This window comes from Muscardinus avellanarius (assembly GCF_963383645.1).
Source record: "Muscardinus avellanarius genome assembly, chromosome: 1".
NCBI lineage: Eukaryota > Metazoa > Chordata > Mammalia > Rodentia > Gliridae > Muscardinus > Muscardinus avellanarius.
In genome coordinates, this window is record NC_137786.1 from 100,897,748 (window position 1) to 100,913,212 (window position 15,465).

At 38.5% G+C, this 15,465-nt stretch overlaps 1 protein-coding gene across 3 annotated transcripts in view; it reads left to right on the plus strand.

Annotated features, from left to right (window-relative positions):
* The window catches only part of MATR3 (matrin 3), a gene marked incomplete at both ends in the record, with an annotated part of 30,818 nt that extends 16,978 nt beyond the window's left edge, over positions 1 to 13,840 (plus strand). For 2 of the 3 annotated variants that reach the window (XM_080698072.1, XM_080698071.1), the window contains 10 exons: positions 1,124 to 1,176; positions 2,495 to 2,620; positions 3,891 to 4,016; positions 4,633 to 4,800; positions 6,760 to 6,891; positions 8,198 to 8,241; positions 8,341 to 8,716; positions 10,264 to 10,486; positions 10,954 to 11,075; positions 13,790 to 13,840. In XM_080698072.1, the coding sequence (XP_080554198.1) occupies positions 1,124 to 1,176; positions 2,495 to 2,620; positions 3,891 to 4,016; positions 4,633 to 4,800; positions 6,760 to 6,891; positions 8,198 to 8,241; positions 8,341 to 8,716; positions 10,264 to 10,486; positions 10,954 to 11,075; positions 13,790 to 13,840 (1,421 nt within the window). Of the gene's footprint in view, positions 1 to 1,123; positions 1,177 to 2,494; positions 2,621 to 3,890; positions 4,017 to 4,632; positions 4,801 to 6,759; positions 6,892 to 8,197; positions 8,242 to 8,340; positions 8,717 to 10,119; positions 10,487 to 10,953; positions 11,076 to 13,789 lie in introns of all 3 variants that reach the window. The other variant, XM_080698070.1, reaches the window with a different exon arrangement.
* Between the last annotated feature and the right edge of the window lie 1,625 nt (positions 13,841 to 15,465).

A 15,465-nucleotide genomic window follows, 5' to 3' on the forward strand; every position in this document is an offset into this window, starting at 1 on the left:
ACCTGCAAAATATACCCCTAAGCGATTTTTTGTTGTTGTTGCAGCTGGTCTGGGGATGGAACCCAGGGGCATTGGACCTCAGAGATACACCCTCTGCCTTTTTCTTTTTTTTTTCTTTTTTTTTTTTTTTTGGTGGTGGTGGTGGTGGTACTGGGGTTCCTGGAAGCCCTTCTACCTCCGGGCTATACTCCCAAACCTATTTTACACTTTTTTATTTGGAAACAGGGTACCTGCATAATCCTCCTGTCTCTGCCCCCCAAGCGCGGGGATTACAAGCATGTGCCACCACGCCTGGCTTATTTTTTGTTTTAAAACAGTCTCACTGAATTGCTGAGAGCCTCACTAATCCTGTCCCAGCCTTCTAAGTAGTAAAATTATAGATGTGAGCCAGGCGAGGTAGTTCATGCTTGTAATCTCAGCATTTGGGAGGCTGAGACAGGAGGATCGCAGTTCATGGACAGCCTCAGCTACTACTTAGCCCCTTTGCAACTCAGTGAGACCCTGTTTCAAAATAAAAAATAAATAGGGCTGGGGGTGTAGCTCGGAGGTAGAATGCCCCTGAGTTCTATCCCCAGTACTGCAAAAAAAAAAAAAAAAAAAAAAAAAGATTGTAAGATTGTAGGTGTGTGCCACCGTGCCTGGTGGCCCTAATAACTTTTACCATAAAGATTAAACGTAACTATGGACATAAAAAAGATAATCATATATTTGTAATCACTTTTTTGGGGGGGTCCTAGGGATGGAACTTAGAGGTATTGTATCTCTGAGCTAACTTCCCATAGCCATGTGTGTTTGTGTGTGTACATGTACAGTTTCACTGGGTTGATGAGAGTCTCACTACTTGCCAAGGCTGTCCTCAAACCTCTGCCACTCTCGTGACTCAGATTATCTCAAGTACAAACATGCACCACCATGCCCAGTCTTTTTTTTTTTTTTTTTTTTTTTTTAATATATGGGACTCTAGCCCAGGCCCTATAGCATGTGAGAGAAGATAAGCATTTCACCACTGAACTATACCCTCATCCATAGAATCTTTACATTTGTGTTTGAAAGATGTTTGCTTTTCAGTTTAAATAGCTGGTTTTAGCAAGTATATTTATTGAATATTTTTCCCCATATAAAGGTGCTGGAAATGGAAACCTGCAAGGACCGAGACACATGCAAAAAGGCAGAGTGGTCAGTAACATCGTTGTTTTTATTGTATTTACTCTTTGGGAAATGAAAGGTTTAATTTAAATGCTTACTGATTGGATCTCTGTTATGGTCCTTATTACAAGAACAGTGTTAGAATTTGAAAAATAATTTAGCTTTTAACGTGATTGGTAATAAGCTAAAACTTTAATTTTTACCCATGGTCAAAAAAGATCTCACCTTGATTCAGTATCTTAGAAACTTTTCTATCCAGTTACATAACACAGTGTTCAGTTAAAAAAATCAGCAGACTGGTTGGGATTTTGTTTGGGTGGGGGTACTAGGGAAGCTCTTTTTTGGGGGGGGGTGATACTGGGGATGGAGCCCAGGAACCAAGGGGCATTCTACCTCTGAGCTACACCCCCAGCCAGCCCTTTTTGTGTGTGTGAGTGTGTGTGTGTGGTACTGGGGTTCCTGGAAGCCCTTCTACTTCCGGGCTACACTCCCAGACCTATTTTTACATTTTTATTTGGAAACAGGGTCTCCTAAGCCAGTGCCCGTGGCTAGCTTCGAACCTGCGCAATCCTCCTGTCTCTGCCTCCCAAGCGCAGGGATTACAAGCGTGCGCCACCACGCCCGGCCTTATTTTTTTATTCTTTATTTTGAAACAGGGATCTCAGTAAGTTGCAGAGGGCCTCACTAAGTAGCTGAGATTGCCCGCAAACCTGTGATCCTCCTGTCTCACCCTTTCAAGTATTGGGGTTTTTTTTTTTTTTTTTTTTTTTTGTTGTTGTTGTTGTTGTTGTTGTTTTGGTGGTACTGGGGTTCCTAGAAGCCCTTCTACCTCCGGGCTATACTCCGAGACCTAATTTTACATTTTTTTAATTTGGAAACAGGTCTCCTAAGCCAGCAGCGCTCTGCTGGTTTAGAACCTGTGTGATCCTCCTATCTCTGCCTCCCAAGCACGGGGATTACAAGCGTGCGCCACCACGCCCGGCCTAAGTATTGGGATTATGAGCATGTACCAACCACCATGCCCAGCTATAGAAACTGGTTTTTGAAACTTGGTGATAGTATAATCATTTGATTTTAGGCAAAAAGAATCTCTTCTAGTATAGTAACATTTGGTTTTCTGTAACGGCTTTAAATTCTCTGGATTGTTAGTTGTTTTAAGTACTTAAACTTTGCTTTTAGACTAAAATTCTAGTGCATAGCATTTTTCATGATTATTTGTTTTAGATAGAAATTGAAACCACGACTTGGCACATACTAAGTCTGCTCTCCTCCACTGTACTATTCCCCCAGCCCCCTTTTGTTGGTTTTGAAAGACTTTTATTGACTTGTTTTGTTGTTGTTTTCCCAGGAAACTAGCCGGGTTGTTCACATCATGGATTTCCAGAGAGGGAAAAACTTGAGATACCAACTGTTACAGCTAGTAGAACCGTTTGGAGTCATTTCAAATCATCTGATTCTAAATAAGATCAATGAGGTATGAGTTGAAATAATCATATTGTAAATATAACTAATATGTTTCCTAAGTGAATGAAATGATTTTGGATTAGAAAAGGAACTTTATGTAAACTTAAATCATTAGTTTTAAGTATGTCTAATATTCTAGTTCTAATTGGTTATGTGGCACATACCTATAATCCCAGCACTTTGAAGGCTGAGACAGGAGGATTACAATTTAGGATTGCCTTGGCAACTTGGACCTTCTTTTAGAATAAAAAAGGAACTGGGTATAGTGGCTCACACCTGTAATTCCAGTACTTCGATACTGTGATCAGGTTTGAAGCCTGCTTCAGGAACTTAGTAATATTCTGTTTCGGGGGGGGGGGGATAGGGCTAGGAGTATAGCTTAGAGGTAAAATGCCCCTGGTTTCAATCCCCAGTGCCACAAAACAACAAAAAAGGTATGAATATAATCTGAGATAACATTTTAATAAACTAGCAAATTGGCAACACGGGTTGTTTGTGGGGATTGAACCCAGGGGCATTCTACCTCTGAGCTATACCTCAGCCCTGCTTTAATTTATTTATTTTTACATTTTACTTATTTTGTGGCTCTGGAATTTGAACCCAGAGGCATTCTACCTCTGTGCTACTCTGGCCCTGGATTGAACCCACAGGCATTATACCTCTGAACTACATCCCCATCCTTATCTTTTATTCTTTTAAACACAGTCTCACTAAGTTTTGGGAGGGCCCTATTAAGTAGCTGAGACAGGCTGTGAAGCTGTGATCCTCCTATCTCAGCCACCTAAGTACTGGGATTACAGGCCTGCACCAACACGCCTAGCTTATGTTTTACTATTATTATTATTTTTTTTTTTAACAAGTAAATTGTGAGAGGCCTCACTAAGTTGCTGGTGCTAGCCTCAAACCTCCCATGTCAGTCTCTCCTAAGTACTGGACTTAGAAATGTGTGCCACTTCACTGAACTTTTTTGCAGGTGTGGGGATGGAACCCAGCGGCATTTGACCTCCGAGCTACACCCCCTGCCCTGTTTTTTTTTTTTTTTTTTTTTTTAATTCTTTATTTTGAAACCGGGTCTCACTGAATTGTAGAGGGCCTCACTAAGTAGCTGAGGCTGTCTGCGAACTGTGATCCTCCAGTCTCAGCCTCCTGAATGCTGGGATTACAAGCATTGCACCACTACGCCCGGCCTCACTGAACTTTAATTCTTGGAATACTTTCAATTTAATAAAATGTTTAGAGATGATGTTATTTATAGGAAATAATTTTTTGTTCAATTTCAGGCGTTTATTGAAATGGCAACCACAGAAGACGCTCAGGCTGCAGTGGATTATTATACAACAACACCAGCATTAGTATTTGGGAAGCCAGTGAGAGTTCATTTATCCCAGAAGTATAAAAGAATAAAGGTAATCCGGGCGTGGTGGCGCATGCTTGTAATCCCCGCAGTTGGGAGGCTGAGACATGAGGATCGCACAGGTTCGAAGCCAGCCTCAGCTACTTAGGCTCTCGGCAACTTAGTGAGACCCTGTTGCCAAAGAAAATATAAAATAGGTCTGGGAGTATAGCCCAGAGGTAGAAAGCCTCTGGATTCTACCCCCAGTGCCACCAAAAAAAAAAAAAAAGAATAAAGGTATAATGTCTTCCCACACCATATCAGATAATCAGTTTAATGCATCATTTTGGTATTTAATAACTTTGTCAATTTAAAATCATTGATTAAATTAGATATGCTATAAACCCTGGCTTATGTTCCAAAATAACTGTTATTTAATGTTGGTAGTATATTGAACTTGATGAATAGCTTTAATTGTATGTTTCAAAGTCAGATGTTCACATGCTTAAACCCACCCTGGGTATCAGAATTTAAGCAATTGAAAATGTATAAATGTCTCCTTAATATACTGATTAAAGCAAAAAATAAAATTACTGATTAAAAACTAGGGTATTACTATTTACTGATAATCATAGCATACCTACTAACCTTTCACTTTTTCCTTCTCTCCCTAACCCATTTCTTAAAAGAAACCTGAAGGGAAGCCAGATCAGAAATTTGATCAAAAGCAAGAGCTTGGACGTGTAATACATCTCAGCAATTTACCCCATTCTGGCTATTCTGACAGTGCTGTTCTTAAGCTTGCTGAACCTTATGGAAAAATAAAGAATTACATATTGATGAGAATGAAAAGTCAGGTAATATATAGAGAGAGGTTTTGTTTTCTGTTTGGGTTTGTTTGTTTGTTTGTTTGTTTGTTTTGGTGGTACTGGGGTTTCTGGAAGCCCTTCTACCTCCGGGCTACACGCCCAGATCTATTTTTACATTTTTTTATTTGGAAACAAGGTCTCCTAAGCCAGCGCGCGTGGCTGGCTTCGAACCTGTGCGATCCTCCTGTCTCTGCCTCCCAAGCATGGGGATTACAAGCATGCACCACCACGCCCGGCCATATAGAAGTTTTGAAAAAATTAATTTATCAAAGTATTTAAAGATATTTTACTTGGCTGGGAGTATATATCATTGGTAGAGCACTTACCTAAGTGAGGACCTCCCTAGGTTCAGTCCTTATATATTTGGGTTTGCCTTCATTTGAAAGTGTAGGTGGTAATTTCCTTTTTTCCATAGGTAAGTTTCTTAGCCCTATAGTGATGAATGGTGGACGTTTGTCTTAATAGTAGTTCATGGTGAAGCACTGAATAAATTTTGAATAGAACAGAGTGAATAATAAAGGTTTCTTTGGCTAGCAACACTTTTTATGGTCTGCTTCCAAAGATCTTATACAGCCATCCTTTCTGGGTTTTTTTTTTTTTTCTCCTTCTTTCTTTTTCAACTGGTATTCTATATGGTTTCATTGAATTAACAAATTTAAGCCTGGCTTGGTGGCACACGCTTGTAATCCCCGTGTTTGGGAGGCAGAGATAGGATTGCACAGGTTCGCAGCCAGCCTCTCTGGCTTAAGAGACCCTATTTCCAAATAAAAATATAAAATAGGTCTGGGAGTATAGCCAAGAGGTAGAAGGGTTCCATCCCCAATACCACACACACAAAAAAATTAACAAATTTAACCTCTTGCTCCCTCCCTTCCTTTTTTACCTGTGCCATTAGTGCTTCTATGGATTTCATAGCATTTACAATTTTTTGTATGCCACGGATGATGGTGCATGTTTGTAATCCCAGCATTCAGGAGGCTTGAGACAGGAGGATCCGGGTTTGCCGACAGCTTCAGCTATTAGGCCCAATACAAGTTAGTGAGACCCTGTTTCAAAGTAAAGAATAAAGCCAGGTGTGGTGGCACACGCTTTGTAATCCCCGCGCTTGGCAGGCTGAGACAGGAGGATCGCACAGGTTCAAAGCCAGCCTCAGCTACTTAGTGAGGCTCTCAGCAACTTAGTGAGACCCTGTTGCCAAATAAAATATAAAATAGGTCTGGGAGTACAGCTCAGAGGTAGGAAGCCTCTGGGTTCCACCCCCAGTACCACCAAAAAAAGTAAAGAATAAAAATAGGACTGGGGGTATATGGGAGTGTAGCCCAGAGGTAGAAAGCCCCTGGGTTCCATCCCCAGTACTGCAGTAAGTAATTTGGGGGGGGGGGTAATTGAGGATGGAATTCAGGGATTTTCTACCTCTGGACTACATTCCTAGACCTATTTTTATATTTTGTTAGAAACAGGGTCTCACTAAGTTGCTGAGTGCCTCACTCAGTAGTTGAGGCTGGCTTCGAACCTGTGTGATTCTCCTGTCTCAGCCTCCCAAACACTGGGATTACAAGCGTGCACCAACACACCTTGCTATTAATAAAATTTTTTGTGTTTCTTGCCTTTTTTTTTCCTTCTTAGGTAGTGGGGATTGAACTGAAGGGCATTCTCTATCAGAGCTACACCCTTTTTATTTTTTGTTTTTTAAACATGGTCTCACTCAGTTGCAAAGGGTTTCACTAAGTAGCTGAGGTTGTCCGCAAACCACAATCCTCCTGTCTCAGCCTCCTAAATGCTGGCATTACAAATGTGCGCCACCACATCTGGCAACTTTAAATTCTTAATAGATGTTGATGTGCTGTTCTGAAGATTAAGTTTATCTAACAAGTGGATAGAATAATAAAAGTTCTGTACAATTCTGAAAAATAATCTTTTGTGGGGTTTCTTTTGTTGTTGTTTTAGGCCTTTATTGAGATGGAGACCAGAGAAGATGCAATGGCAATGGTTGATCATTGTCTGAAAAAAGCCCTTTGGTTTCAGGGGAGATGTGTAAAGGTTGATCTGTCTGAGAAATATAAAAAACTGGTACTAAGGGTATGTAGTACTTGATTTGTCATCATTGAACGACTTACTGACAAGATTTCACTGTGTTACCCAGGCTGGCCATGTGAACCCCTGGGCTCAAGCAATCCTCTTGATTCAGCTTCACATATAGCCGAACCTATAGCTTCACACCCAGTTGAAGCCCCAGCATTCTTATTAAAGAAAGAGCAAGCGCGCGCAGCGCGCGTGTATGTTGGGGTTTTTCTGTTTTGTTGTTTTGGGTTTGTTTGTTTGTTTTTGGTACTGGAGATTGAACCCCTAGGAGCATTGTACCTCCAAGCTACACTCACAGGCCTTTTTATTTTTATTTTGAAACAAGGTCTCACTAAGTTGTGGAGGACCTCACAAAGTTGCTGAGGCTAACTACTTCCCAAGTGCTAGGATTACAAGCATGCTAGGAAAACAAGTTTAGCAGAAACTTGTTTTTTGTTTAGAACTGGGGATTGACTCCAGTGGCATTCTATCTCTCAGCTACACCCCCAGCGCTATTTTTCATTATTTTTTTGGTAGTACTGGGGGTGTAACCCAAGGATTTTTTTTTTTTTTACAACCTCCAGGCCCCCCTTTTTTTATGGTATTGGGGTTCCTGAAACCCTTCTACCTACGGGTTACACTCCCACAGACCTATTTTATATTTTTATTTGGAAATAGAGTCTCTTAAGCCAGCAAGGCTGCCTCTGAACCTGTGCAACCTGCCTCCCAAGCGTGGGGATTACAAGCGTGTGCCACCACGCCTGGCACTCCCAGACCTATTTTATACTTTATTTGGAAACAGGATCTTAACTAAGTTGCTGAGACCCTCACTAAGTAGCTGAGACTGTCTTCAAACCTATGCAATCTTCCTGTCTCGACCTCCCAAATGCTGGGATTACAAGCATGTGACACCACAACCAGCTTTATTCTTTATTTTTAAAACAGGGTTTCACTAAGTTATGGGGGGCTTCACTAAGTAACTGAAGCTGGCCACAGGTTGCGGTCCTCCAGTCTCAGTGTGCACCAGCACACGCGGCCAGCAGAAATTCTTTTAACTGGTGTTTTATAAAGAAGACCTTTATTATCTATTTATGATTTTATTTCAACTGTTTTCCTACCAAAATGTTTATTATCCGCTTCTGTGGGTTTGGTGATTATGATGAGCTTCTGACTAGCAGCAGTTTATAATTCTTGAGTATGGTTACAAGGATTGAACTGAGTTAATTATATAAGGGACACTACCAATTGTTGATTGGGTGATTATATTCTGCAAATGAGTATGTATTAATGCATTTTTTTCACTTCTGCAAAACTTGTTTTTCAGATTCCCAACAGAGGCATTGACTTACTGAAAAAAGATAAATCCCGGTAATTTCATTTTGTATATGTTTATATGTATTAGCATATTGAAATTTTATTTTTCCAACCCAGAAAAATTGTGTGTGTTGTGTGTTTTTTTTTCCCCAGAAAAAGATCTTATTCTCCAGATGGCAAAGAATCTCCCAGTGATAAGAAATCCAAAACTGATGGTTCTCAGAAGACAGAAGGTACAACTGAAGGTAAAGAACAAGAAGAGAAGTCAGGTGAAGATGGTGAAAAAGAAACAAAGGATGATCAGACCGAACAAGAACCTAATATGCTTCTTGAATCTGAAGATGAGCTACTTGTAGATGAAGAAGAAGCAGCAGCACTTCTAGAAAGTGGCAGTTCAGTGGGAGATGAGACTGATCTTGCTAATTTAGGTGATGTGGCTTCTGATGGGAAAAAGGAGCCTTCAGATAAAGCTGTAAAAAAAGATGCAAATGTGAGTGCTTCAGCAGCAGCAAAGAAAAAACTAAAAAAGGTAAAAGATTTTTATATTGACTTATTTTAATAAAAGAGATCAGATCAATTTTCTAGGTTATTTACTCGAGGCCAGATAATAATAGTTATAATACTTATATTAGAAAAAAATGTATGATTCTGAATGCAAATATTTAAGTCAAAACTGCAAAAAAATAGGACCTTTTTATAGTTGGAAGAAAAAAAACTCAACTGGTAAAGAGGGCTTTTTTTTTTTTAGTAATGAAAGTGAAAGTTTTAAAACTTTGTTGTGTTATATTGGTAGTGTATAAGTACTCATGGGACAGCTTTGTAGTACAGTTTGTTCTCTAAAATATAAGGTATGAGTTTGCAGTAATTTAACTGACTCTGCATACTAAAATATTGCCACTCAGTAATCCCAGTACTCAGGAAGCCAAGGCAGGAGGATCACAGGTTGGCAGCCTGTCTCAGTAACTTGATCCTGTTTCAAAATAAAAAGTAAAATCAGGCCTGGGGTTTTGCTAAGAGGTAGAACACCTCTGAGTTTAATCCCAAGCACTAAGGGGGGAAAAAACATACTGCTACTCAACTTACAATTTACAATCGCCTTTGAATTCGAATAATTTTTTTCTGTTTGAGAAAAATGTTTGCTTTAGAAACTTTAATGACTTTTAAAACAATTTTGTTCCAGTACTCAGGAATCTGAGGCAGGAGGATCATAGATTCAAGAACCCTATTTCTTTATCTCTCTTTTTTTTTTTTTTTTTTGGGGGGGGTAATACTGAGGATTGAGCCCCAGGGCATTTTACCTCCAAGCTACATCCCCAACGCATTTTATTTTATTTTATTTTAAAACAGGGTCTTGCCATGTTGCTGAGAGTGGCCTTGGACCTGTGATCTTCCTTTCTCAGTCTCCCAAGTACTAAACATGTACCATAGCACTCAGCTTTTCTTTTTTTCATTTATTTATTTTTGCTGTGCTGGGGATCAAACCCAGGGACTCTTACATGCTAGTTAATTCCTCTACCACTGAACCCTCAGTTCCAGTTAATTAATTTTAAAACAATTTAATTTTTTTTAAGTCATCAGCATCCCAACATGGTGGCACACACCTGTAATCCCAATACCTTGGAGGCTGAAACAGGAGGATTGCAGGTTCGAGGCCACCCTCAGCAACTTAGCGAGGCCCTCTGCAATTTAGACTCTCTTTCAAAGTAAAAAATATAATAGAGCCTGGGGGTGTAGTTGATAGGTAAAATGTCCCTGGATTCAATCCCTAGTACCAATAAAAAAATAAGTCATCTCATTTTTTGGAGGAGATAGGAAAAGTCAGTATTTTGAGAGAATAAATAAAGACAAAGACGCTATCTTTTCCCTTCAAGTAACAAATGGAAGGGATGCTGCAAGATAATTGTTGCAGAGTAAATTTGTCTTTTTTAACAGCGTCGTTTCCCAGGGAGTATGGAAGGTTTTGTCACTCTAGATGAGGTTGGTGATGAGGAAGATTCGGAACTTCAGAAACTTCGTAAATCGGGCATGGCATTTAGATCTGGTGACAAAAATGATGATGGTTTGGTTGAAATTAAGGTGGACAAGATCGAGGAACTTGATCAAGAAAACGAAGCAGCGTTGGAAAATGGAATTAAAAATGAGGAAAATACAGAACCAGGTGCTGAATCTGCTGAGAATGCTGATGATTCCAACAAAGATACAAATGAAAATGTAGATGGCCAAAATGATGAAAACAAAGATGACTATACAATCCCAGATGAGTATAGAATTGGACCATATCAGCCCAATGTTCCTGTTGGTGAGCTTTAATCCTTTTTTCATCTCCCGTCTCACTTTCCCACCCCAACAAATGTATTAAATATAAGATTTTAAAGTTGCTTTTGCATAAATTCTGATTGTGTTAAATTAGCTTTTTTCCCCTTAACACATTTCCTGATTTTGTATTATTTTGTTTTCATTTCACAGTGTTCTCCCTTCTCATAAAGTTTCTGCAATCTACATATTTCTCTGTGTTTGTGCTTCTATGTTATATTTCTGTCTTTTCATTTAATTTAAGAGTACAATATAGTTAGGTTGGACTTTGAAAATCAGTTAATTAGAACATCAGCTGGTAATGTCATGGTTTTGTTATTTTTCTGTTCATATCTTAGGCTATATTGGACTTTCACAACTTTGTTGTCTGATTCAAATTATATTGACAGGAAAAAAAAGTTGAGACTACTAAATCTTCACTTAATTTGTAAGAATATATGTTTGTGTTTCTAGGTATAGACTATGTGATACCTAAAACAGGGTTTTACTGTAAGCTGTGTTCACTCTTTTATACAAATGAAGAAGTTGCAAAGAATACTCATTGCAGCAGCCTTCCTCATTATCAGAAATTAAAGGTAAGGCTGAATCTAAAAGAGGAGAGTTTTTTGTGAAAACTAACATTATTTCAATGAGATATATAAGTAAAGTGTGTGTGTATCTTTAAACCCAGCTCAGTGCTTTAGCTTGATGATCATTTTTCTCTCTGAATGGATGGGCTTTAAGCAGCTCTACCACTAAACTACACCCCCTAATATTTTGCTGGCTTTAATGAAAGTTTTTTGGGGTCATTTTTGTTTTGTTTTGTTTTTTTGGTACTGGGGATTGAGCCCAGGGGCATTCCACCTCCAAGCTACATCCACAACCCTGTTTTTTATTCTTTATTTTGAAACAGGATCTCACTAAGTTGCAGAGGGCTTCACTAAATAGTTGAAGCTGGCTGTGAACCTTCAGTCCTCCTGTGTTAGCCTCCCAAGTAGTGGGACTACAAGCATGTGCTACCACACCCAGCCAGAAATTTCTGTATAATTGTCTAGAAGAATATGGAAGTAATGTGAAAGTGCTTTCTAGGTGCTTCATACTTTATAAACAATACTATGCTTGATAATTAAGTAGTTGGTGTGTTGTACATGGCTCACTTCATTATTATGTCCTATTAAAGAAATCTTGTTACCTGGATTGATGGCATATACCTATAATCCCAGTACTTGAGAGGCTGGAAGAGGATTGCAGATTTGAGACCAGTCTCAACAACTTAGCAAGATTCTCAGCAACTTAACAAGATTCTGTTTCTAAATAAAAGGGTTGAGGGGTATAGCTTGGAAGGAGAATTTCCCTGGGATCAATCCCCAGTACTGCCCCCCAACCTAGAAAAGGGGACCCTATTGCTTTTCTTAGTCACTGTCCCCATACAAGGTACAGTTTTGGTACAGTTGTGCTTTACTGGTTCTTTTTTTCAATTTTCCCCCTAAAACTCTTTAAGTGTGTGAATGACATTCCAGGTTTAAGTTATTCTATTATTAAATAAAGCATAGTTTCTTTTTTAATTACTTTGTAGTATTGGGTTTGAACCCAGAAGGGTTTTTTTTTTTGTTTTTGTTTTTGTTTTATTTGTTTGTTTGTTTTTTGCCATACTGGGAATGAAACCCAGGGGCATTCTACCTCTGAGCTACACCCACTATTTTTTATTCTTTATTTTGAAGCATGGTCTCACTAAGTAGCTGAGGCTCTCCGGGAACCATGATCCTCCTGTCTCAGCCTCCCAAATGCTTAGATTACAAGTGTGGGCCACCACACTCAGCTTTCTTTTTTAATTTTGAAAGAGGGTCTCCCAAAACTTGCAGAGGGCATTACTTAAGTCCCTGAGACTGGCTGCAAAACTTGGCTACTCCTCTCTCAGCCTTCCAAGTACTGGAATTACATGCTTGCACCACCATGCCCTGCTGATTACTTTTCTTTACTCGGTGTTTAGTTTGGGGGGCTTTGTTTTCTTTTTTATTTTAAGGATATAGTGACTACTTTTAACCTCATTTTGCTGCCAGAGTTGATACATTTCATCCAGAAGCTCACTAGGCTATAGCTTCTGAATAGAACACATTAGATCCCACCCCCACCCCCGGTACTGGGGATGGAACCCAGGAGCATTCTACCTCCTAGCTACCCCTCAGTCCTATATTTTTATTTTTAAATTTGAAACAGGGACTCACTGAGTTGTAGAGGACTTCACTAAGTAGCTGCGGCTGTCCGCAAACGTGATCCTCCTGTCTTAGCCTCCTGAATGCTGGGATTACATGCATGCCCCACCATGCTTGGCATAGATTTCTTTATATTTTTGTTTGTGCGTGTTGCTGAGGATTGAACCCAGAGGCATTCGACCTCTGAGCTACACCCCAGCCGTATTTTATATTTTTATTCAGAAATAGGGCCTAAGATGCTTAGAGTTTTTCTAATTTACTGAGGCTGGTTTTGAACCTGCAATCCTCTGTCTTAGCCTTTTATGTACTGAGATTACAGGTAATGTGCCACTTCCATACCATTAGTCTTTTTAAGATTCATTAAAGACTCTAATGGGTCTTTCTCAATTTAGAAACCCTAGAAGGCACAAGTCTAATTAATAATAGGGGTCAACAAGCTATACTTCAGGCATAGGTGCTTTTAATAAAGTTTTATTGGAACACAGCATTGTTTTTTCTGTATTGTCTATGGCTGGTTTAGTCCTAGTAGTTACAACAAAGACCTAGCATCTTACAGTTTTAATAAATGAAAATATTTATTACCAGTCTTTTTTTTTTTTTTCCTACATCCCCTGCCCTATTTTTTATTCTTTATTTTGAAACAGAGTCTCACTAAGTTCCCAAGGGCCTCACTAAGTAGCTGAGGCTGTCTGCGAACCACAATCCTCCAGTCTCAACCTCCCGAATGCTGGGATTGCGAGTATGCTCCACCACACCTGGCTTATTACCAGTCTTTTGATAAAACATTTTTCTACCTGTTTTAATAAGTACATTGGATAAATTTTAATATATGTTCTTGGAGTAGTGCCAGTTCTGTGTAACTGTGTTCTTTGTTATTTTCATCTCTAAAAGTTAGGGTTAATTGCACATTGAAGTATCCATTTTCCACATTTACCACCTTTTCCATTTATTTGTGGTGTCCTGAACCGATTTAGTTATGTACACTAAGAATGAGCTAATCTTAAGATACTAATAAAGTTTTAGTTTAAATTGTGCTCAGGTCCCTAAACTTGTATAGAGTGTTTTAGTTTGAAATTCTTCTTTTTTTTTTCTCTCAGAAATTTCTGAATAAATTGGCAGAAGAACGCAGACAGAAGAAGGAAGCTTAAAATGTGCAAGAAGCTTAATGATTTCAAAGAAAACAATGGTTCTTTGTTTTTAATGTTAACCTTTTTTAAATACAATTACTGATAGTTAGAAGAAAACTATTGTACTCTTTTGTTTTAGTGGAAAAATAATAGATGTCTGTTCAAGTGTTAAGTGTCATAGCAAAAAATACACATGCGGTTAAGTTAATGAAGAATAGTTTTTGTTTCATCAGAGTGTCATCAGACAGAAGTCCTTTGTAGAGACTGACTATGCTACCGAAGACAACTTGCACCACTAAGAAAAAGTAACATAGAACCATTCAGAGAAATGAAATTTAGTAGTTCCAAGCTTCAAAGAGATGCCAGTTTTGATTTCATTCAATAAAGAACAAAACCAATTGTATTTTAATTACTTTCATCTGAAACATTCCATATTATAATCTGAGCCTTGCAGACCTTTCATTTGGATTTTGAAGCTGTTTTGGTTGCGTTTTGTTTTGAGAGAACTTCATTCTTGTGAGATTGCAATTCAAATGCAGGTGCAGTTTTTTTTTTTTAATGTCATGTTGTTGTTTAGGTAATAAGAAATATTAAGTAATTGGCTCTAGATTTTGTAATTTTTTCCCTGAGTTCCTGCTAGGTTTTGTATTCTAGTAGTCCATGTATTTTCAGTGAAATGTAAAAATATTCCCGTTCTCTTTGAACAGTATTAATTTCTTGAGATGTTATTGCTTGTCACTTGAATCCTATAGTTGTCATACATCTCTGGTATAAGCAATATTTGATTTTTGAAGTGTGTAGACCATCTCTTCATATTTTCAAGATGTAATTTTACATTTCTGCATTTTAAAAAGAAGTTTGGCCATAATTCTAGACGCACGCTTCTAATTCATGTACCTGCATATGTGACCTTTGTGAACAGAAATTTGCATGTATAATCTGTGTTTACTTGTAACTCTCTGGTTATATACTGCTTATATCTGTGGATTCAAGTTACTGAAGTGAATACCAATAAAAACCTAGGCCATGTTCATTGGTTATACATGTTTGGAATGTTAACCAATATATTTGTCACTTGTGGTTTTTATTCACTATTATACTTTTGTGCATGCTTTAACAGATTATTACTTTTTTAATCTAGAGAGTGTTCAAAAGACTGCTACTAAAGATCTGAATTTTAAACATTTTGGTGCTGGTGGATTTCTTGTTCCTGTTACATAACTAAAAATGATATGGTTTTTTAAAACCTTGTGGGTTTAAAATGCTAAGGCTGAAGAAATTGTAAAAGCTATGTTACACATATGTTCATGCCTTTAACAATAAAATTGGAAGTAATGTGGAGTAGCAAAAATTAGTTCTACCAGCCTTTTAATGTAATTGGGAGTTCTTAGTGTATTTGATTATCTATTATCCAAACATTTAACTCAAATTTTTAAGCTGGACATGGTGACACACGCCTGTAATCCCAGTACTTGAGAAGCTAAGACAGGAGTATCACAAGTTTGAAGACAGCCTCAACAAGTTAGCTGAATCCCTGCTTCAAAATAAGAAATATAGCCAGGCTTGGTGATGCACACTTGTAATCCCTGCACTTGGGAGGCAGAGACAGGAGGATCACGCAGGTTCGAAGCCAGCACAGCTGGGTT